At 40.7% G+C, this 23,366-nt stretch overlaps 4 protein-coding genes across 6 annotated transcripts; 3 read left to right on the top strand and 1 right to left on the bottom strand.

Annotated features, from left to right (window-relative positions):
• Positions 1-447: 447 nt before the first annotated feature.
• LOC108605864 (protein twisted gastrulation) lies at positions 448-1,704 on the top strand. Its single transcript, XM_033294347.1, has 5 exons — positions 448-455; positions 508-599; positions 886-1,101; positions 1,171-1,315; positions 1,386-1,704. Exons 1-5 carry the CDS (start codon positions 448-450, stop codon positions 1,576-1,578), a joined length of 654 nt encoding a protein of 217 aa, XP_033150238.1. The 3' UTR covers positions 1,579-1,704.
• Positions 1,705-1,987: 283 nt separating this feature from the next.
• On the top strand, positions 1,988-5,017 carry LOC108607219 (paraplegin). The gene is made up of 5 exons (XM_017997891.2): positions 1,988-2,346; positions 2,404-3,189; positions 3,256-3,792; positions 3,857-4,651; positions 4,719-5,017. The coding sequence occupies exons 1-5, from the start codon at positions 2,152-2,154 to the stop codon at positions 4,875-4,877; spliced, it is 2,472 nt and encodes an 823-aa protein (XP_017853380.1). The 5' UTR covers positions 1,988-2,151; the 3' UTR covers positions 4,878-5,017.
• A 1,146-nt stretch (positions 5,018-6,163) lies between these two features.
• LOC108605989 (circadian clock-controlled protein) lies at positions 6,164-7,079 on the top strand. The gene is made up of 3 exons (XM_017995810.1): positions 6,164-6,251; positions 6,312-6,804; positions 6,857-7,079. The coding sequence occupies exons 1-3, from the start codon at positions 6,182-6,184 to the stop codon at positions 7,056-7,058; spliced, it is 765 nt and encodes a 254-aa protein (XP_017851299.1). The 5' UTR covers positions 6,164-6,181; the 3' UTR covers positions 7,059-7,079.
• An 838-nt stretch (positions 7,080-7,917) lies between these two features.
• LOC108606230 (period circadian protein) lies at positions 7,918-15,277 on the bottom strand. 3 transcript variants are annotated; one of them, XM_017996149.1, is made up of 8 exons: positions 15,239-15,266; positions 13,653-13,851; positions 12,547-13,586; positions 11,727-12,083; positions 10,032-11,653; positions 8,540-8,782; positions 8,343-8,489; positions 7,918-8,281 (listed from the first exon to the last, which is right to left on the bottom strand). In XM_017996149.1, the coding sequence occupies exons 2-8, from the start codon at positions 13,742-13,744 to the stop codon at positions 8,210-8,212; spliced, it is 3,573 nt and encodes a 1,190-aa protein (XP_017851638.1). In that variant the 5' UTR covers positions 13,745-13,851; positions 15,239-15,266; the 3' UTR covers positions 7,918-8,209. The 3 variants fall into 3 exon arrangements, with proteins under 3 accessions (XP_017851638.1, XP_017851639.1, XP_017851640.1); XM_017996150.1 differs by having other exon boundaries at positions 7,919-8,281; positions 8,343-8,480; positions 15,239-15,263; XM_017996151.1 differs by lacking the exons at positions 7,918-8,281; positions 8,343-8,489; positions 8,540-8,782 and adding an exon at positions 9,411-9,475 and having other exon boundaries at positions 15,239-15,277.
• Between the last annotated feature and the right edge of the window lie 8,089 nt (positions 15,278-23,366).

The raw sequence follows: 23,366 nt of genomic DNA, 5'->3' as shown, positions 1-23,366 counted from the left end.
GTTGTTACGCGCTGTGACTGTGACTGACTTGTTCAATGATTTAGTAAAATATTCATAGCTCATTCCAAAACTTGTTCTTGTGCCTTGTGCAAATATAAAAATAACGCGCTACAAAATTCAATTTCTATGTATCTATCAAATATTAGAGATATTTGTAATCTTTATAGTTAAATTATGGATAAAATTTGTGTATTTGATTGTTTGTTATTTAAATATATATTTTGTTGTTTATATTTTTAAATATATATAAAATATTAATATATATAAATATATATCAATCCTATATACAGCACCTGTAGAACCATTTAGATTATCAGCTCATACGGCGGATGATAATACGATCAAAAATGTCCATAAATGGTTGTAACATTAGATTAATGGACAAAGGACACAATATTCAACTTAACCAAAAACCTTTAAGCAGCATTTAGCTGGATCATTTGAAAAATGTATGAGTAAGTCTATTAAACCGAACGATAGATTATTTTGAGGATATGGGTCAGTCAGTTGCAAGTGCGAGCTTAAAAATTGTTCCTGCTGTAAAGAGTGCCTTAAGTGTCTGGGCCTGCGATACTATGAGGAGTGCTGCAGTTGTGTGGGTAAGTAAACCGCTTATGCATATATGCACATATAATTAATGCCTATATATGTATGTGTGCTTGTATGTTTGTGTGTAAACGGATTAGATCGCTGATGATGTGATCATTTTGACATTATCATTATTCATTATTGCGCTGTCAAAGTTGCTTTGTTTTTGTTGCTACATTCATGTAAATGCCTTTGCATCTATCGATAAGTATCGATTGCTGAGCCACCGTTTAAATTTTGAATAGCCACCTTAAGCCGTTTGTTGGAATTATGATTAATTAATAAATGCCTTTACAGAACTCTGTCCCAAGCCCAATGACACACGTAATTCGCTGTCCAAGAAATCACACGTCGAGGACTTTGATGGCGTGCCAGAGCTGTTTAATGTGCTGGCCACCAGCAATGAGGATATTGACAACGATTACAATTGGGAAGTGTTCACATTTCAAGTCGACTTTGATGGGTCTGGTTCCCGTCAACCCAAACTGGAGAAAGATGTTAAATACTATTTGAGTAAGCTGAAATCTAGTTGGATTTGTTTATGCACTTTTATCTAACTGTACATTCTTTTTTGTTGTATAGGATCGAACGATAAGAACCTAGATGAGGCATTGCAGGAACGTGATAATATGTTAACTGTAAATTGCACAGTTATATATATAAATCAGTGCGTGTCGTGGAATAAATGCCGTCAAACTTGTCAGACAATAGGTGCCAGCAGCTACAGGTTCGTATTTTTAAAATTAAAAAGTTTTTGTTACAAATTGAATTTTGTATAATTATTTGGCATATTTTAGATGGTTCCACGATGGGTGCTGCGAGTGCGTGGGATCAACGTGTATCAACTACGGCGTAAATGATAGTCGCTGTCGACATTGCCCAGAATCGAAAGATTCGGGAGATGATATAGATGAAAATATTGACGAAGAGATGCAGGACTTTGGCGATAACATGGGTCCGTTTGATGGCTCAGTGAATAGAAATTATTAAAAGCATTACCAAGCCAATGCCATTACAAGAACAAGAAAAACTGTAACAAATAAGTTACTTAATTCAGTGACATTATTATTGTGTAGTACGAAGTAATTTTGTATAGCATTATTATATATGTATTTTTTTTATTATAAATAGTAGACCCTTTTGATTGTTTACACTTTGAACAGACCAATATATTTTTTATATATATGTATACATACATATATAAATATTTTTTTAGAAACAAATAAAAATTAAAAAGAAAATAAATAGTATTTTTTTTTTGGCTGCATATAAGGGCTACCAGAGAGGTTCAATGCGCAGAGCGCAATAAAAAAATATATAATCTAGAGTGAGTGTGACTTTTGGGTGCAAACTATTTGATTTTGCATAAGTATTTGTTTTTTGAAAATGACAGTTGTAAAATTTTGAAAAAATTTGCTCAAATTGAGCACAACAACATCAGACAGCTGATTGAGTGCCGTTTCGCGACGGGGTGGCAACTCTAATGCATGCAATTTCAAGCAAACAGCTTCAAGTTACGTATTCAAACCGGCGGCCACTAAACGAAAAAAGTGGCTGGAAATTATGTTCAAGGGCCTGCGACATGTCAGAAATGTGCTACAACGTGGACAATACAATCTGGCCCGCTGTCACGCTTACGTGACGCACATGAGCAATGTGGATGCTAGCAACATTAGCGGCGCCGCCGCCTCGGCCGCAGGTGCTGCCCATAAACGAGTCTACACAGTGCCTGCACTGCATCCACTAAGTCGACGGCAGGTAAGTCCAGCTCGCCAGGCCCACAGCTTACGTAAGCTCATTTGCTTTGCCTTCCAGGTGCAATTACTGCAGGCTGAATACAAGGCGATTGTTGGCGTCATAGCGCGTTCGCTGCAGTTGACACCACGCGAAGTGCAGAAGTTGCATACGCGCTACCTTTGCTCCAGAAAGCATGACAGCGACAAGGATGGCAGAAAGGAGAGCACCTCAAGTAAACCAGCAAATCCAGACAAACCAACGACAGCGCGCAGCGAAAGTCACGATACGTCGTCAGACAGCAAACCAGATCCAACGAGCTCTGGCTCTAGTCCCACCTCTGGCGACGAAACACCCAATTCAAACAATAACAAAAACAATGAGAACGATGAAAAGATGCGTTCGGTGCTAACCAAGGCGGTGCTCTGGCTGTTTACCATTTACATGTTTGTGGCCTTCATATCGCTGCTGATAACTCCGCGCACCGAGCGACCCGAGGGATCCACGCGTTATGTGTCGTGGAACGAGTTTGTGCACCACATGCTGGCCGTGGGCGAGGTCAAGGAGCTGATCATACGGCCGGATATGGAAATGGTCACGATTATATTGCACGATGGCGCCGTCATCAAGGGACGTAAGGTTACCTCCACAATATTCCACATGGCCGTAGCCGATGCCAACAAATTTGAGGAGAAACTGCGACAGGTGGAAAAGCGTTTGGGCATTCTCGATGGCGTGCCCGTCACGTATGATCGCCAAACAGACACCACGGGCCGCATCTTAATGCTGTTGCTCTTCTGTGCGCTGCTCATGTCCATTGCCACGCGCATGAAGAGCATGAAGAGTCCGCTCAGCATGGATTCCTTTGTGAGTGCAGCGACTTTTTCTATTCTACTACTATAATTAATCGATATTTAACATTTTTGTTGGCAGAACCAAATGGGCAGAGCCAAGTTTACGCTCGTGGATCCGTTCGATGGCGGACGCGGTGTGCTCTTTCGGGATGTCGCTGGCCTAAGCGAGGCCAAGCAGGAGGTAAAGGAATTTGTCGACTACCTCAAGCAACCGGAGAAGTATCAGCGTCTGGGTGCCAAAGTGCCACGTGGCGCGCTACTGCTGGGACCACCTGGTTGTGGCAAAACTCTGCTGGCAAAGGCAGTTGCCACCGAGGCGCAGGTGCCGTTTCTCAGCATGAATGGCTCAGAGTTTATCGAAATGATTGGTGGCCTGGGCGCGGCACGTGTGCGTGATCTTTTTAAAGAGGGCAAGAAGCGTGCTCCTTGTATTATCTACATAGACGAAATCGATGCCATTGGACGGCAGCGTTCGGGCACAGAGAGCATGGGCCAAGGCAGCTCTGGCGAATCGGAGCAGACGCTCAACCAACTGCTAGTCGAAATGGATGGCATGGCCACCAAGGCGGGCGTGCTCATGCTGGCTAGCACAAATCGCGCTGACATATTGGACAAAGTAATGACGGCCAACTTTTTACTTAGCTGGCTAATAATTAATTTAATTTTGTATTGTTTTACAGGCGCTGCTGCGTCCCGGTCGCTTTGATCGTCACATACTTATTGATCTGCCAACGCTGGAGGAGCGTCGCCAGATTTTTGAAAAGCATTTGTCGTCGGTTAAGCTGGCGGAGGATCCGGGCACGTATTCTCAGCGTTTGGCACGCCTGACACCCGGCTTCTCCGGCGCTGACATTGCCAATGTGTGCAATGAGGCCGCGCTGCATGCGGCACGCAACGTACAAACCGAGGTCACCAGCAAGAATCTGGAGTATGCTGTGGAGCGCCTGGTGGGCGGCACAGAGAAGCGTTCGCATGCGCTCTCGCTGGCCGAGCGCAAGGTTATCGCCTATCACGAGTCGGGACACGCACTTGTGGGCTGGATGCTGCCCAACTCGGATATACTGCTCAAGGTGACGATTGTGCCGCGCACCAGTCTGGCCTTAGGCTTTGCCCAGTATACGCCCAGTGAGCAGCATCTGTATACCAAAGAGGAGCTCTTCGACAAGATGTGCATGGCGCTGGGCGGACGCGCCGCCGAGAACCTTATCTTCAAACGTATTACAACGGGCGCACAGAACGATCTGGAGAAAGTCACCAAGATAGCCTACTCGCAGATCAAGAAGTTCGGCATGAACAAGACATTGGGTCCCATCTATGTGCGCGATGCGGACGAGGTGGGCGGCGGCCCCGGCGCCCAGAAGCCCTTCTCGCGTGCCATGGAAACCATCATTGATCATGAGGCACGCAATGTGGTCTCGAAGGCTTACCAAACCACAGAGGATATACTCATCAAGCATCGCGACAAACTGGAGAAGGTTAAACCAATTTAGCGACAAACTGTTTGAATACTTGATGTGCTCATAAACTTTACTTTGCTTGCAGTTGGCTGAGGCGCTGCTGGAGAAGGAAACGCTGGACTATGATGAGGTTGTTAGCATAATTGGACCACCGCCTTTTGATCCCGCAAAGCGGCAAGTGGAAGCTGTGGAGTTTGAGCAGTCGCTGAAGAACCTAAGCACAGATGTACCCAAGGCATTATAGACGCTAATCCCCAACACTCTCTCCTCGCACACACATACACACACACACACAGAGAGACACAATCAGACTCGCTTGCACTTTTCCACAGCCGGTTCCATGTTCGATGAATGTAAATAAAGTTGTTTACCTTTTTAAATTGATTCTAACATTGTGTGTGCAGGCGTCTTGATAAAAATTCACAATAGCCTTACAAATAACCGCTAAATGGTCAGCAGCTCTCTATATCATGACTGAGTTATCATGGCTGACTCAGCAGCGCGCCCGGTCTGCCACCAAGTTCAAGGAATATCTATCGGCTCAAGCATGTGCGCAAATATTTAAACTTGTGACCTAACTAACTAGCACCTTTGTTAAAGTGTGTGCACAGTGTGCACTGCACACTATAGAAATTATAATCAACAGTGAAGCTCAAGTAGCTACAGTGTACACTCGTTCATATCAATTTCTTAGCAAGTATCAAACTTTGATGAGTGCATAGTCAGCCAAACCGCGTTCTATTTCCGAGCTGTATGCCTTGCTCTAAATTTAATGCATTTGATTTGTTGTTGGCATAGTTGAAGGTATAAAACAGTAAACCCTTTCAGCATCGAATGATTTTTGAGCAGAGTTATGACGAAATTTTAGTGCCAACTAACCTTAATTTTGCAGTTTTATGACCTTTTGAATTTGAATTTTATGAATTTGATCCATTAAAAAATTATTTTCATAAAGTTATGCTTATATATATATATATGATGAGTAACAAACAAATGCTGCCGACTTGTGTTTTGCAGACTGAGAATTTAGTTTAAGCTTCAGCGAATCGCAGCTAGCGAGCGTTTACTGTGACTGAAAAATATGTAAAATATATTTGAACAAAAATCAAAGTTTAATACAATTCTCATAATATAGCCTCAAAAGTGTGACTTTTATGTTTAATTAGTTTCACCCTCACATATGTGATGAAACCAGCACCGACTGTTATATGCTGTATTATTATAAATAATAGCTATTTTCAAGAACTAGCTTACAATATTAATAATTAATATATTTTTTTTTGGAAAGGAAGGGTATCTAGTTTGATGAAGCAAAATTGTTACAACAAGTTTAGAGCTTGGCGACAAATTAGCTCGTTTAATTAATATTTCAAATATGCATGGGATTTATTAATCAATCAGTAGCTAAGCATACAAGCCAATCATGGCTATTTGTACTATTAATGGACTAGTAATCGAGTCGTTTGGGGCATCGCAGTTCGGCATACGAATTCGCAATAAAAACGCAATGCACGCGCCCCAAGCGGTTCAGTTCAGCTTCGAGTCGAAATGTTGCAGTTCACAAAACTTGCAGTTGTTGTTGTAAGCGTTAGCGCTTTGGTTGTGGCCGATATCTGGCGTAAGTATCTATGTAGCAGTTGAGCAAGTGCAGCACTGAATCTGTGGCCTTCCCATGCAGCGTCACCGCTCAAGCGCTGTCAGCTGAACGACGCTGCCTGCTACGAGGCTCAGGCGCAGAGCTTCCTGCGCGTCTTTAAGCACGGCATGCCGGCATTGGATATGCCCAGCATAGAGCCATTGCAGCTGGGCACGCTGCGCATTAACAGCGGTGGTCACAGCAGCTCCCTGCAGTTCAACTTGCTGCTCACCAACGCCACCATGCACAACTTTGGCAACTCGGTGACTATAAAGAGCATCAAAGGCTTTAGCAAAGATCTAAGCAAGCCACTGAAACTTACCTTCTTGGTCAACTCGCCCAGTTTGGAGGTGCGCGCCAACTACGATGTCGATGGCAAAATACTTATCTTGCCCATAGTCAGCAAAGGCGATCTCGTCATCAACCTGCATCAAGTGGTGGGCAAGACGCGCATTTTGGCGCAGCCCGAGCAGCGCGACGATGGACACACCTATCTCAAGATCAATGATTTGAAAACCATCGCCAAAGTCGGCTCGTAAGCGATTTATTTCTAAACTTTTTATACGAGTTAACAATTTTTGTTTTAGCGGACACTTTAACATGACAAACTTGTTCGACGATAATGTGGAATTGCGCGAGAGCACTTTAAAGGTCTTGAATGATGAATGGCAAGCGCTGTTAATAGATGTACAGCCAAAAGTTTTAGAAGCCTGCGATAGAGTCTTCAAGGTAGTGTTGCAAAAGCTTTGGCATGAAATACCCTATGATCAGTTTTTTGAAAACGAATAGGCTTAAACATAAAACATATTAAAGCTAAAAATAATTTTTTTTTTTTTTTTAACATATAATTTTCATTTAGCTTCAAAACGTTATCAAAAACTTTGAGGTAATTTGCTTAACAATTAAATGCAAATTAATCGTAATTCTATAATCTTTGGTATCTTTGGTTGTTAAACAATTAATCATTATTGATTAGAATTTTTTTTTTGCAAATAGTGAATTTAATATTAGAATTACAATTACAAATAATTTAAATATAAATCGGAATTATTTTATATAATATAATAATAAGTTAAGCGAATCTTGTTTATCTCAATAATTTTCAGTAAAAACAATTCTACTTTAACAATTTTAATTAATTAAGCCAAAATAATCGAACTACTTTAAAAATATTATTTTCAAGTTTTAAATAATCCCAATAATAAAATTGCAAATAATTAAATAATCAATATGAGTATTTTCCGCAAATTATTACTAACGTAAATTAAACTAAGCAGATTTTGATATGAAGCAATTCTATAAAAAATTCATTGCAGAATTAACTTGAACTCAGTCCGACACAATCAAAGATTATAGAACAATATTCTAAATATATAAAATCAGTTAATGTCTAAGTGCAGCAATAGTTTTTAACAAGTGATCACTTTGTATAAAAATAACTCTATATGCAATATAGATACAATATTGATCGATAATATTAAGAGTTTTTATAGAGTACTTAGACATTGTAAATTTTATAAATAAATTGTAAATATTTAATATTGAGTTAACAACAGTTCTTCGATATTCAACTTTTTGTATAAAATAACTTGGTTGCAATCTAGTTATAACTTGAAAATATATGCTCTAATTAAATGTAAATTATATAATATATAAAGTTTGTACTACTAAGACATTGTACATTTTATAAATGAATAATTATAAAGCTCGTAGACATTTCATTCGCCAAGTGCGCAACATTTATTTGATTATAGACAATTATTGGATGATGAGCTATATTTGGCTTTCACAACATTTAGTGTCGATATATAGCTTACCATATAGACAATAAAAGCTGCTATATTTGAGCCTTCTTTTCATAGAGAGGGGCAAGCATTTTATTTCTTATTCTGGGTTACATGCTGTAGCTTTGTTACCAGGAGCATGTGGGAGAGGCTCGACTACCCGTCGCCGTGCTGAGTTTGATCCTCCTCGGGATGCTCGACAATTTTGGAATCCCGACGTAGTGAGGACTGTGTTCGTTAATTTATTAATAATTTTTTTGCTTGGTATTATTCCTGTAGGCTTTATTACCTTTGTCTTGCGCTTGCTGTCCTTATCATTGTCCGGCGGACTCTCTGAGCCGTCTGTGGTCTTGATGAACGAAGAGTAGAACGAGGAGAAGCTGCTGCCGTCCATGTCGTCGCTGTTGCCATTGCTGTCCGTGTATTTCTGCATAAACTTGGCGCAACTATATTTACAAAGTAATATGGAGAAAGCGGTTTCATTACCTTATTATGGGTGCGATGACTACGCTGATCGGACCCATAACCGACTTCGCCCATAACCGACGGTATGGGCGAGTCGTTCACCTCCTTTTTGGACGTATCCGAGGGTGCCACATTCGAGCCGGGCTCCGCCTTAACCGAAGTCGCCTGCGAAGACGGACGTTGCAGCTGCGAGGGCGTGATGGAGTGAAAGGCGCCCTGCGGCTTCGTTGCGCATGTGAGTGGCGCCACCATTGAAGGCTGTGGCTGCAACAGGGCAATTAATTGAAAGTAATTAATTTAAGTTTATAAATATTTTAATTGAATAATACAAGCTAATGCTTGTAATAATATATTATTAAAGGTTTTTATTTTAATTAAATTTATTCGTAATTCTTTAAATGGTAGGGGGATGCGAAATGGGTCAATCTACTTCACAAAATATAGGAAATTCAAGTAATAAAGTAATTAAATACATTAATCTAAATATTATAGCAACACATAAATTAATAAAACTCTTCATACTTACATATGAATTGAATTAAAATAATTGTGTTAGTAATTTCTTATTTAAATGATTAGTTATGTTTAAAAAAGGAATTGTAAATTACTGTAAATAAAAATAACTTAATTAAATTCACTACTTTTTGTAATTTACAAATGCAAGTAAATAAAGTTACTACTAACATTCCTAAATGAATATGAAATGAATTCATTCAGCTAAAATTAATCGACTAATTGAGTAATAATTATTATGAAATTGTGGATGAAAGATCTTTGGAGTGAATGATTGTTCGTCTTATTTATTCTGCCGCTCGATCAAGACTGACTGGCGGCCGTTTTCAACTTATTAGCTAGAGATTATGAAATAATGAGAACGTAACCAGCATCAAGAGAGCAGCGTGATGAGAATAACCCAAAGATCGTAATTAATGTAAGCTTGAGTAGGCACACGTCCTACTACAATTGTAATTGAAAAAAGTAATTTTGGTTATCAGAATTTAGAAGAATAATTATTGTATAATTACAGTATTAAATTAAGCAAATTAAATTTATGTAATATAAATTTAAGTTGCTGAAAGTAATAGATTAGTAACCATACCATACCATAAGTACCATACATTAATTAATAAAGTAGTTGAATAATGAAATTGAATCAAAGGAATTGCAATTGAAAATTAATTAAAATTAGTTAGAAACGAGAATGGTAACTATTTGTATAATATGTAAAGTAATTATTGTAAGAATGCGGTAATTGAGAAATGTAATTATCTTAATTATTACGTAATTTAATTCTATACGGAGTACAGCAATTGAGTGTTAGTAATAATAGAGAGCAAAATGTATTTTAATCATAATTGAGACAAGTAATTACATTAATTGTTACATTAAAAACTTGGCTCAATTATGATTACTATGCAAAGTAATAAAAAAAAGTGCATAAATACATAAATCTATTAATAATTATTTATTTATAAAATAAGCAACTTGAACAAGTCGAATATCTGGTACTCACATTATAGACAACCTTGTTGTAGCTCGTCTGGGAGCTACTGGATCGATTCGACATCTGCATGACATTGGCCACGCTGGAGAAGGGCATGGGCTGGTACATCATGGCCGTGGCGGCAGCTGCCGCCGGATGGGTGTAGAACAGAGAGGGATGCGGATACATGACTCCGGCCATATACTGCAGGGGCATGGCCGCATGGGCTGCTGCGGTGGCGGCAGCTGCGGCTTGTTGCGAGGTGGTCGGCTGATCGCAGAGCTTGAGGGGGCGCTGCATCGAGTGCATTGGCGGATTGGGGGCGGGCTGGGCGGCGGCGGCGGGTATGTAGTAGAAGGCGGGGAAGAGACTCGGCTGGGGCGAGAAGCTGCTCTGGGCCACCGCAGTGTGGGCGTGTTGGACTGTGGGCGTGGTGACGCCCACCGAGAAAGGTGGCCACAGATTAATGTTTTGGGTGCAGTTCAGATTGCTCTGGGTGAACTGATTGCATTGGAGCGCTGGTGCGTTCGTTAGCTGCGGCTTGATCGGAATCGGCACATGCGGCTCGTGGATCAAGTTGGCGCTGCCGACTCCGATGGCGCTGTTTAGCGTCAATTGCTGTTTTGGCTTATTGGCATCTCCTTCCCAGCTGTGGGAGCCGCCACGCTTGACACCATGGCCCCCATGCCCAGGGCCGCTATACTCCAGCATCTTCTCATTCGCAGACTTTTTATTTTTCTCACCGGTGCGTCCGCGGGACTCGCGATGCTTCTTGATCATGAACTTCTCCATTTCATCATTGTGCTTGTTCAGCAGGGACTCGGTTAGGGTTACGCTGACTGTGGGCGCACTGCTGACGGCACTGCCGTGACCACTCCCGCCATGGCCACTGCCGTTGCCGCTGCTATGGCCATGAGCATTTGGATTGGCATGGCCATGGGCGGTTCCTCCACCAAGGGAGCTAGCATTGCCATTACAAGTGGGATTCGTGTTTCCGTTTCCGTTGCCGTTACCATGTGAATTGCCACCGCCGGACGTGGTGCCGGTGCCGGTGCCGGTGATGCTGGTGTTGGTGTTGGTCACACTGCTCATGTGTATATTGCTGCCGGTGGTGCAATTGCCGGAGGAGCCGCTGCCGCCGCTGCCTTCGAAGCCGTGCACGGGACTCGAAGTGCTGCGCGCATCTTCGCGAGCGCTGCTCATGTACGCGGACTCCAGCTTGGGCGGGTCTAGCTCGGCGGGCGCGGTGACGGGCTTGCTGTTAAAAAAACGCAGCAGGTTCTCGTTATAGTTTAACTGATTGTAGCTGGGTGGCGTCTCAGTCGAACTCTTACTGTCATAGTAGTCATGATGCGGTGAGATCTCACCCAGCATTACGCTATCGCGCTCGGAGACTGTCAACTCGTTCTCCACTGGCAGCTCGAGCTTCAGATCGGTGCGTGTCACTTCGTCCATCAGCGTTTCCATGAAGCTGGCCAGCGCCTGACAACGTCGAGATACTTCCTGCTTCACCGTATCGGATGGACGCGAGACTATCTCCGACAGTAGCTTAAGTATATCCTCCTTAATGCGCGAATTACGGTTCTGTGCCTCCTCCGATATCTTAATCTTAGTGCCGGGCGGCTGCTCAAACACATTGCACTGCTTGGGACCTAGAATCGATAGAAAGAGAATTCAGAAATTCATTGCCTGCCTGCCTGCCAAACTGTTGTTGCACCCACTTACCCTGAAACACACGATGATGTCCCACCACGAACTCCAGCTTGCGCGACCAAGGGTTCACAAAGCTGGTCCACTCGGTCTCCAGCAGGACATAGCAGCCGTTCTGGATGAGGAAGCGATAGGGCTTGCTGCAGAACGAGGCGCCTGCATTTTGTCCCTTCTTCATCACCGTCTCGTACGTCTCCTTCATCACGCTCAGATCCTCGTGATGATAGAAATCCAAGATGGAGCGTCCAATCAAATCCTGGGGCAGGTAGCCCAAGGCGCTCACCGAGGCCGAGTCCACATGCGAGATGATGCCTGTGGCCGTGTGGCGTATGGAAAACTTTGGGCTCTTGTTCGAGAGTATCTCATCGGGCACTGAAGAGAAGGAAAAGGTGGGAGAAAAGTGAACGTAAGGTCATACCAAGTGACTTATCACGTGTTCAGAGTGTGGGTGGAGGGTGGACTAATGTATGTTTGGCCTGTTATATTTTTAGTCTGCGCTAAAAATATACAGGGGGTCGTATTAGGATTCGCGCGACTACGGGTACTATTTTTAAACGGAGATATGTCAGTTTTATTTTGGCGGAGATATGTCGTTTCAATAGCGCGGAGCTATGACGTTACAATAACGATTATATTTGTCAAGTTTCAGTATAAAGACGATATTATCATCTAAATTGGACAATTCGAGCAAAAATAAGCTGACTGAAGTTATTTTAATTCTAATATGTTAAAGATTTAAGATATAACTTCAGTCACATCATCTTTGGTCGAACTCGAAAACTCAAAACTTTTTGCTCGTTCGACAGAACTTAATTTATAATTGTTCTGCACTTACCCTTGTAGCTGCTCTTGATGGGCGTGGCCGAAATGACCAACAGCATGTTTGTGCCATTGGGCACTTTATAGTTGTCCCCATTGGCCTCCTCGGGAGCCTCGCGGAAAGTCAATCCCAAGCGGAAGGGCTCATAATTGACCGAGCGGCCGATGACGCCGAATCCACCGCCGGTGGCGTTCAGGCCACGATAGCGACGCAGCATGACGCAGAAGGTGCTGCGCTGCTCCTTGGGGGTGCCGCCACGTCCCGTGTCAATGGGAATGCCAGTGGTGATCTGACTGGCGAAGGTGGCGCGATCCTTCTGATGGACAAAGTCAATGAAGGAGCGACCCAACCACATGTCGCGTGGAAAGCCCAATATATCGGAGATGCTGGGCGTGGTGTAGAGCACGACGCCGTCGTGCATCGAGATGACACAGCAGAAGGTGTCCTCCTTGCGATCGTGCATCGGCTGCTTGGCATGGAGCGAGCTGGGCGGCATGCCGGTGTCCAGCTTGAGCAGTGCGGACTCGCAAGTCTTGTCGGCTTTGGTCATGGAGAGACCTGGGCCGCAGGGACTCTCTTGCAGCGAGGCGGCGCCGATGCTCAATATGTTGTTGCTGATGTTGATGGCCAATTGGGGCATTTGCTGGTTGCTGGTGCTGCCGGGCAGCAGCTGGTGGGCCTGCTCCAGCGACTGTTGTGGCTCCTGTTGCGTCATTGCCACATCCTCCAGCTGCTGCTCGCTATGCTGTTGTGCCTCATTGGCTGGCGTCTCCTGTTGATCCATTGATTCACGCTCACGCTCCCGCTCCCGCTCCTGCTGCAGCTGCTGCTGCTGCTTTGCTATAATGGTGCTGCTGGTGCTGGCCACCACTTGCTCATCGCTAAGCTCCAACGTGCCAGGCACATCGCTGCACTTTGCCTTCTTCTTCTTGCGCGACTTGTCCTTGTTGCGCTTGAAGATCAGGTCATTGCTGCTGGCCTGCGTCGACGGCTTGCCACCATAGCCGCTGCTGCCCGACGAGTGGCTGCCGCTCAAGCGTGACTTGGAGCTGCCACTGCATTAAAAAAACAAAAAAACAATTCCCTAGCTGTTCTTGTTGAGATTCAAATTGAGCGCTTACCTGCGCTGCGATTGACTGTTGCTGCAGCTGTTGGAATAGGCCGAGTCGGAGACCTTGGTGTTATGGTTAGATGTTGACGATTCTCCCTCCATCTTTGTACGTTTGATTTGGCAATAAATAAATTATAACTCTATAACTGCGTAAGCGTGCACCTAATTCTCACAGCAGATACCTAAAGCTTAACGCCCTGAAGTATGCTCTGAAATGATTGTAATATTTCATTTCATTAGCACCAAACATATTGATGGATTGTCAGTCAAGCAGTCAAGTCACGTTTATGTCACGCGGCTGCAGCTGCTGTGCGGAAATTTGTATTAACATATGTATGTATATATAAACTAACTGCTTGACTACAAAATATGTTTCAATCCAAATGTATGATAAAAAGTAATTAATAAACTTATGTTATATTTTGGGTTTTAATTAAATAAATATAGCTTTAATAAATTTTTAACTTAATTTATGTTTATTTACTTCTTATATGATGTTGATTGAATATTTACTTGCATGACAAAAATGAAGAAGTAATTGCTGTTATATTAACTTTAGCATATAAACTAAAAACGTTTACGTCTGCTGTCTGCTACAAATAAATATCTGCCTTTTTATCTAGCATATTGCAGTTATTTTTAAAAATGCCGAGTGGGCTGCCTGAGCCGAGAGTCCCCAGAGTTTCCCCCCTCAATTGAACGTAAACGTTTTACGTAATCTGGACAAACGGCGCAAGCATTTAGCGTTTCGAATTTCGCAGCGGCAACAAATTTAAATTGGCGCGCTTAAGGATAAAGCAAACAACACAATCAAAAAAAAAGAAGAGAAACTAGAAGCAAAATGAGCTTGATCACACAGCTATAGCAAAATTAATATGTTGCATATGCTACGCTCTCTCTCTCTCTCCCTCTCTCTCTTTCTTTCATTCCGTTAAGTGCATACGTAAGTAATTTGTTTATTTTGGTTTTAGTTTGAGTCACATAAAGTGCTGAATGCAGCAATTATGCAAGTTAAGTAATCAAACAATCAATATAACAACAAATTTAGTCGTTTCATATTTCATATTAACTAGTTAAAATAATTTCCTAAGCTGCTTGCTAATTTTAACTCTGAACGCCAAGCCCGGTCGAGCTCTCAGCCCCAATTGCAATGTTTCGCTACGTTTTGCGCTTTGTTTTGCTTAGTTTTTGTTTTGTTATCTCTCGCAATTCGCAATGCAAGGGCAGCGCTCAATAGCCAGTGACAATAAAAGCAGCAAAAACAACACAATGAGAACAACGGGGCAGCACTCTTTATGTAAGCGGCTAACTTGAGCTGTTTGTAATAAAAGTAATAGTCAAAGAGCAGCTCTCGCGCGCGCTCTCTCACTCTCTCTCTCTCTCTCTCTCTCTTTTGCACTAGCTGTTGTTTTGCACTGGGCTGTTGCACAACTGTATCTGCGCTCTCGCTCACACTCACGCGCTCTCCCACGCGATCTACGCAATTGCATTTAACAAACAATATTGCACACAAGAACAAAAAAGCAAAAAACAAATAAACATATGCACATGCATTTAGTATATATAACCGTTATGTTATGTTATTTATGTATTTACTTTTGTATATTTTGCTGCTTTGCTCTTCACTTGTAAGCACTTCAAAAAAAAAACGTTTAGTATTTGTTTAAATTTTAATTTATCTAACAGTAGTTAGTCGCTTAGCTTTGTGGCTGATATTTTATTTTTCGATAGTTTTGTTCTTGCCGCTAAACTGGACCTACTTGTTGAAAACTCGCACGAATACTGTGCCCAAGAGCTGCCGCCGCCGCGATAAGTGAGAGAGCAGAGCAAAAGCGCATTGCGACTGCGGCGTCAGCGTATTAAGCTCTAAACGTTTCGCTCACTCGACACACACACACACACACACACACACAGGCAGACACACGATAGAGCAGTAGGCAAAGCAGCTGCAGCTCAACGTGCGTTATTCTTCGGCATAACGACTCAGCTTCGGCGTTTAGCTTACTGTATTTTGTTTTTGTCTTTGTTTTCTTTTCGTTTTCGATTTTGTGCTATTCTCGTGCTCGATTGGCTTAACCCTTGGCTAGCAATTAATATGCCAAAAATAACAAATGCCAGTGCAACTTTCACTTATTTGCTGTGCACTTTACATGGGTTAAGGGGTACGCGTGCATAATGCCCCAATGGGGGTTAAGCCACGCCGGCAACCGCCCAACCGCCCGACCGCCCGCCTGGAAGTAAATTCGAGCTGGTCCACTTGGGTACATTGACTCGTGGCTGGCAGGCAATGTTGGCAAATCTCTGGGTGAGCCCTCTAGAATGTCAACGGGTGTCTCTGGGTCCTAGGGGTTGGGGCTTCGGCTTCGGCTTCAACCGCAGCACGTTGATTCTTTGCATTTGCTTTGCATCGAAAGTGCCTCGAAATGTGCACTTGAAGTCACGCATTGCCGACACGTGAGTTGTTGTTGTCGCTGCCGACGCCGCCGACGCTGCTGCTGCTGCTGCTCTTGTCGTTTCACCCTGTGCGTTGCCGCCGCTTCGTGAGTAGCCCGAGACCGATTGACCCCCAGCCCTTCCCCACTCGCCCATCAATTTCATTTGTCTGGCATATGGACATACAAATAAATTTTATTAGTCACAGCACAGATTATGAGTCTGTATTTTTAACTCGCAATTGCCAGACACAAAATCAATGCGGCAGACTTTTAGGCGAACTAACATACAACCCATAAATTGATAATGAACTTGTAACTGAATTGATAATGAACTACTAACACTAGTAATTAAAATTATAACTACGCGCAATTCATGCAGTTTTGTTAATTAAATGTTTTCTATTTGAACACATGTGAAGTTTAAAGTCTTTTATTTGAAATTTTTTACATGAGCAAATAACCCCTTTAACAAAAACCAAGTAACCAAAAATAAGCAGTATCTGAATATAACTCACGTGCTGGGCGTTTGTGGGGGGAGAACTTACTGAGAAGTTCAGAATCGTGCTGCTAATTTTAGTTCCACATACATATGTATGTATGTATGCTGAAAATTCAGTAGAATTTTTTGCTTCGCTGCGGCACGCAGAGGAACATTTTGTGCCATGATTATCAAACTGAGCTAAGAAGTTACCAAGAAACTGTACAAGGAGGTCTTTTAGCTTATTTATGCTTCTTGTAAATTCATTTTATGCCAGTTGCAGTTCAATTTGGATTCCTGAATTAGCAGCGATAATGTAGCTTTAATGAGTCTTGGATAAATTCACAATTTGTTATCGCTAAAATCGAAATCTCTATTAAGAAATTAACAATTATTAATCTTATAAGAGATTCTTAATTGCTAATAATAATGGTGTGCAGCGTAATAAAATGTTTAATGCTCTACTAGAGCAGAAATTCGAAACACACGACTTTATTTTGGTATAAGAAGTCTATTATTATAGCGATTTAAGTTAAGTAAGAACGTTATATACATATTTGTCTGGCATTAGCTAAACATTATGTCACCACATGAGGAATTGTCTAACAATATTATATAGTTTATTATGTAACTTGGTTTTGCTCTATTTATAAAAAACAAGCAACAAATGTTGCGATTCCTTGTCGCAGATAGAGACCAGGTGCCCGATGCCGACAAGAAAACAGCTTGACTTTTCCGGACTCGAACAAAAGCACAGCGCGTTGGGGCCGGCCACACACACAGAAAGACAAGAGGCAACGTTGTGGGCCCGTAATAGAGCCCTCATACCCTAACAAAATGGTACACTCCTCTTCGGTCTGCGACTACGTCTCCATCTCCGTTTGAGTTTCAGTTTCAATCTTCCGTCTTCAATCTCAACCTCACCGCCCAGTAGCACATTTGGTGTCGAACCAATTCAGAGGTGTGAGAGAGCAGCGAAAAGAAGAGCATAAGACTGAGACTCAACCACACACACACTCACCTCAGCTCAGCTCACACCCAGACAATTAAAACTCAGTTAGTTGAATTTGATACGACGAATGAAGTAAGCAAAGCAAAATGACATAAGCAACAAAAGACAAAACAATGAAATATTGTGTGATATGCCCTGGGTCTACGCAGTCGGCGGCACAGAGAGAATGCGGGAGAATGGGAGAAGGGAGAACGGGCGAAGAAGAAGAAGAAGAAGTTGAGGTAAATGCGTTGTAAGTGATTTCCTTTTAATGACAATTCTTACAACTCAATGCATGGATGTTGGTGTTTATGACCGAAATTTAACGCGAATTTCAGGCATTTGATGTTCTGTTCAACGAAATCTAGACAAGGGACTTGACATGTTTAGGAAGTGTAGCGATATAGACATTATGCGGAGCAGTGTCTTAGCTTAGCTGACAAATTATGACAAAGTTGAGAGACCATAGATGTGAAAGATAAACCGAGAGCGACATAATAATATTTTGATATGAGCTGCGTAATTAAGCAAATGTCGTCGGAGTGTCTATAGCGATATCCTGTGAAAGTTGCACCACCCTCTTGCCTTCTTCTACTTGGGTTATTCACCTAAAACAATGAGTAAGCTTTGTCAGAGCTCTCCAATTGGCGTCGCCGCGTCATGGTCACGCATTATCATTATGGCTTGTAACTGTGCATGCGATGATCCAAGCCAGACTTGATCCATTACCATTAGCATGCCATCATTAACATTTTTTTTATGGCCAAGTCAAATGCTGTTGCCTTGAACCCTGCAAGTAATTCGCACATACATTGAAATCGTCATGAATACTAGATGTATGTACATATATTTACTATAGCTGAGTTATGTTTATGAAAATGCCAAATGAGAATAAGCGCAAATTAAAGACTTGACTTGACTTGAGTTGAGTCGTACAAAAGTTTCTTCATTGCAAGAGAATTTACAACTCTCGCACATGAGCTCTCTCGGCGGCGGTGGTGTTGATGGTGGCGGCAGGGAGAAGTTGGTTGGGCGGCATGCCTGGGAGCCTGAGAGAAGCGACCTTTAATGGTGCCATTGTGTGCTAAACAGTCCAAGACGACTCCAACCTCCTACTACTACCACCACCACTGCTACGGCTAAGGCATGAATCTTGCTCTGAATCTGAAGCAGCACCAGCACCAGCAGCAGCGGCGGCGGCGGCATCATCAACGTCAGCGGTGGCAAATTCACACGCTTTGCGTTCCATTGTTCCCACAATTTTTCCATTCATTCAGCTTTGCTCACTTGTGTTCCTACTTTGTAATAAGTTTTGCCCCGGAACAAGAAAAAAAAAAAAATAAAAACTTAAAACTTGCACACACATAACGTCTTAAGGGGCCTCTGTCTTGGGTTTGTCATCATCCCAGCCTAACCTCTCACTCTCGGTCTCTCTCTATCTCTATCTCCTGCTCCCTCTGTCAAAGCGTCGCTCATCAGTCGCATGCAATGCCAATAGCCCTATAATGAGCGTACTTTATGTGGGGTTACTAAGTACGCATACTTACTAAGAACCAAGCACACAATGCATAAGCCTATTACACAGTTAACCAGTTGCATGCTAAGAACACTCACACACACGTACACACTCATATGCTTGCATGTATGTTAGTATAAGTGCGTGGGAGCTACTTCACTTTGATGAATCTTTCAGCACATATTGAGTGCACTCCTTTAACTAATATACATAAGTAAAATTGTTACAAAAGCTTGTAATTTGAGTAAGTAAACAAACGTATATCCTACTCTACGCCTCAACGGTTCATTGATGAACTTCACTAGTTGATGAAATCACCAATAAATTCAACAACACCCGCCCTATATCTTTCTCATTCTGAAACTAGAGACTGGAATTCCAATAGGCGTTGCATTAAGTAAGCAACAATACTGCAATACGTTGGTGAATTCTCAACAATTACAACAATAAATCACCAATATGTAGAGAGTATGTCTTGACTATTAAAAGTAATTTTCTGATTTTCTTAATTACTAGCATTTAGTATAATATATGTAAGCTACAAAATATAATTTAAATATAAGTATTTTTATTAACTAAACTCATTGCTTGATGAATCTATAATTTAATTAATTTTAAGTCTTTGTAAGCAAGCAAACATAGAATTTAATATACATAAATTACAATCAAAATGAAAATGCTTAGAATAAACGCTTTGCTTGAATATATTTAGTACATAGCTATGTATCTACGAATCTTAGTATGTATCTATAGCAAATTAAATTAACTCTTCGTAAGCCAGCAAGCAAATCATGTAATTTAAGAAATTATACAGACATATTCTATGTATTAATCATTGTATGACTTTTCAATTAAATTGAATCAACTCTTCTTCTTCGGTAAGCAAACATTTCATGTAATATTCAATTCAATTATGTTTAAATTGTTGAAATAAACAATTCGTAGAGCATTTCATGTAATATTAAATTATATTTTGTTAGACTGTATAAGGTGGACAGACATTTTAAATGTATTGAAATTTGTATGTCGCAATGACATTGCACTTTAACTACAATCTATAATGTAAGTAAATTTAAGTTTGTTTAATAAACTATATATCTGTGAGTTTTTGCATGCATTGACAGCAAGCAAACATTGCATTTAACATTAAATCATATTTATTTAGGCGTAATTTTATAAATGTTTGTGTCTACAAATAACAAATTCCAACAGCTGCGGAGCTGTGAAATTATCTTTCATGTTTGTTGTCGATGATGGAAATAAGCGAAGCGCATGCATCACTTCCTATGTTCAGACTTGGGGCTTAAACATAGCACACGGCAAGAGAGAAGCACGTTTAACTGTTTAACGAATACGCGTGCATAAATGTGTGTTCATATTTCTGCTGTCTGCTTTGTTTTTGTTCGAAAATAAATTGTCAACGGTCAGCGAGCTTGGACGGACAGTGGGTAATTGTAGGTTTGCGTAGAAGAGTGGGATAGTGGGGGAGTGGAAGAGAGGGGGGCAGCTAATGTAATTGTCACTGTCAACTCAAATCACAGTACAGCGTAAGTTAAATTGAGCCTGTGCCATGCGATCTGCATTGCACACACACACGCACGCAAACAAACTCACACACACGTGCAAACGTTTGCTTGCTCTTCTGCTTACGCTCAGTTGCGCTCTCAGCTGCGCCGCCTTGGATTACGTTTTCTTCTTCATGCTTCTCCTTCGATCGTTTGGCGCTCGCTGAGTTCGCTGCGCTTGCGCCTTTGCGCTGCGTCTTTGCTGCCGACTGCGACTGCGACTGAGCAGCTGAGCGACTTGAGTCGCGCTTAACGTTTTCATTTGCGTTCGCGCTGCTCAGTCAACTTCCGTTACGAAACGCGTGTGGACGTGTGTGCGTCTTAAAGCGGCGATCGTTTCACAAACTTGATAAAATTATACGTATTTTTATTAACCCCAGTGTACACTGCTGTTTTTTTTTTGCCTGCCTGTTAGTGTATGTTTTTGTTTTGTTAATTTTTGTTACTGTGTGTGTTTGTTTGTGTGTGTGTGGTGGTGTCTTTTTCTGTTTGCATTGGCGCGTAACGATTGTGTGGCTTGCACTCTGCTCTACCCTCGTTCGCTTTGTTTGGAGTGCGTGCTTTGTCCTGGGCCACAGGATGCGCCTCACTGCACAGCGCGCACACCTGTTTCTTGTCAAATTTATAAAGCCAATGCAACGACAACAACAACAAAAACAACAACGGGAAAAAACAACTAAAACGACAACAGCAAGTGGCGCGTTAAATACGAGAAATTTGTTTGGTTGCGCGCTTCTCTCTCAAACTTTTTCAGCGCCGGTAAATATTTTATATAATTTATGCAAAACTTACAAAAGCCCCGAAAAAAAAACAAACTCTAAACGTTTGATATATTCACTGGAAAATTCAACTGGTAGACATTAGAGCTAGAGAACCTGTTGATAAATGTTTCACACCGCTTGCTTCCGTACATGTGTATGTGTGTGTGAGAGTTTCCGATAAGAAAAACTCCCACATACTGTCACAGTAGTCGGAACAACTATTGGGGGCGCCCGCTTTTAAGTTAAATATGGAAATAACTTTAACTGGAGAACCCCTAGGCTAAGCCTCTGTTCAAAATTTGGCTTTAGTCTGCTCTAAACTTTGCTTGCGAAAAGTTATTCCATTTTAATTACATTTATTTTTTTTAATTGTGTCAATTGCTGAACGCTAGTGGAATTTAAAATAAAGTAAACATTTAAATCAACAATTGCAATGAAGTAAAGAAGAAGTTGCAGTTTAGTAATAAGGAATAATTTGAAAAAAAATAAAATACAATTCTAATAGGCATTGGCGTTTATTGTTGCGACTATAAATATTTTATATAAATTATGCAAAACTTACAAATAAACGTTTAATCGGCTAGAAAATTCAACTGGTAGTTGTAACTTAGCCATGCCTAAAAGCATATTAAGATATAATTTAAGAATTAAACAGATTCGACATTGCCCATTGTCCATTGAGTGCATTTGTATTTGTAATTTGCTCGAATCCGAATCCGAAGCCGAAGCGGAAGCAAGGGCAAAGGCATAACGTGAAAGAAACTTGCTCCCCTTTTCTTATCTGCTGTGATTAGTTCCGTTAATCGAAGTGTAAACTGTTGTGAGACACTTGCAAAAATTTATTTTCAATCTTCGCTGCATTAGAAATGCTTGAAAGGCAGTCATAACAGTTTTGTGCAGTGTAACGAGTGCAAATAAAAATAAAAATGTTACTTTGTTAGTTAGTTTGCTATTTATTTATTTATTGACTTTGATATATAATGATAACTACTCTTGGGCAGCAGCAACTTTTGTGCGTCGCTTAAATAAAAACTTGCAATTAAAATTAATTAGTAACAATTCTATTTATGTTTGTTTAGCTCAAGCCAATAGCAATGCGCTGAATTTAAATTAATGTATGTTGCATGCATAAATATTTGTTTTAATTTAATATTATATTATATATTTTGATATTATACTGTTATTTACTGTCTGACTAAACATCGCAAACAAACCTCACAAATAAATGTAAAATGAATTTCTTATTCAATATCTCAATATTCAAATACAAAATTTTTTTAAAATTATTTAAAATTTCTTTATAATTTCGGAAAGAACAAGCTATCTTACATTTTTCTTGTCGATCAAGCAAACATCTTTTTAAAATTATAAAAAAAAATATAAAAAATTGTATTTTCAGAAAAAAATGTGCTATACAATATTAGAATCAAAGTTTTGCAAAATATTCTGCGAAGTTTACTTAGTTTGAGATTTTGCTCAAATTAAAAAAAATATGCATGCATTTTATATAAATAAATTTAAAACAAAATTACTTTATGAACTAAATAGATTGTAAGTAATAAATAAATTAAAACAAAGTACCTCCCCGAGCTGGGAGTGGGTAAATTCATGCTAATTAAGTCGTACACTAAAATATAACGAAACTATTGGAATTGTAATTTATGCAACTATATAAATATGTTTTATAATATTAGTGTTATATAATATTCGTTTAAATTTATTATGTTTTGAAAGGCGTAACTCGCTCTCAATTAAATTAAATAAACTAAACAAAACATTAGTGTTATATAATATTCGTTTAAATTTATTATGTTTTGAAATGCGTAACTCGCTCTCAATTAAATTAAATAAACTAAACAAAACATTGAACAAAAATTTGCTTGCAATGGCAACAAATATTAAAAGAATTCAATTGCATTGAGAGTTGTATTTAAATAGCTAAAATATTTACATATATAGATACATATATTTTTATTCA

The sequence above is a fragment of the Drosophila busckii genome, chromosome X (assembly GCF_011750605.1).
Source record: "Drosophila busckii strain San Diego stock center, stock number 13000-0081.31 chromosome X, ASM1175060v1, whole genome shotgun sequence".
Taxonomy (NCBI): domain Eukaryota; kingdom Metazoa; phylum Arthropoda; class Insecta; order Diptera; family Drosophilidae; genus Drosophila; species Drosophila busckii.
This window is presented reverse-complemented; position numbering and strand designations above follow the sequence as displayed.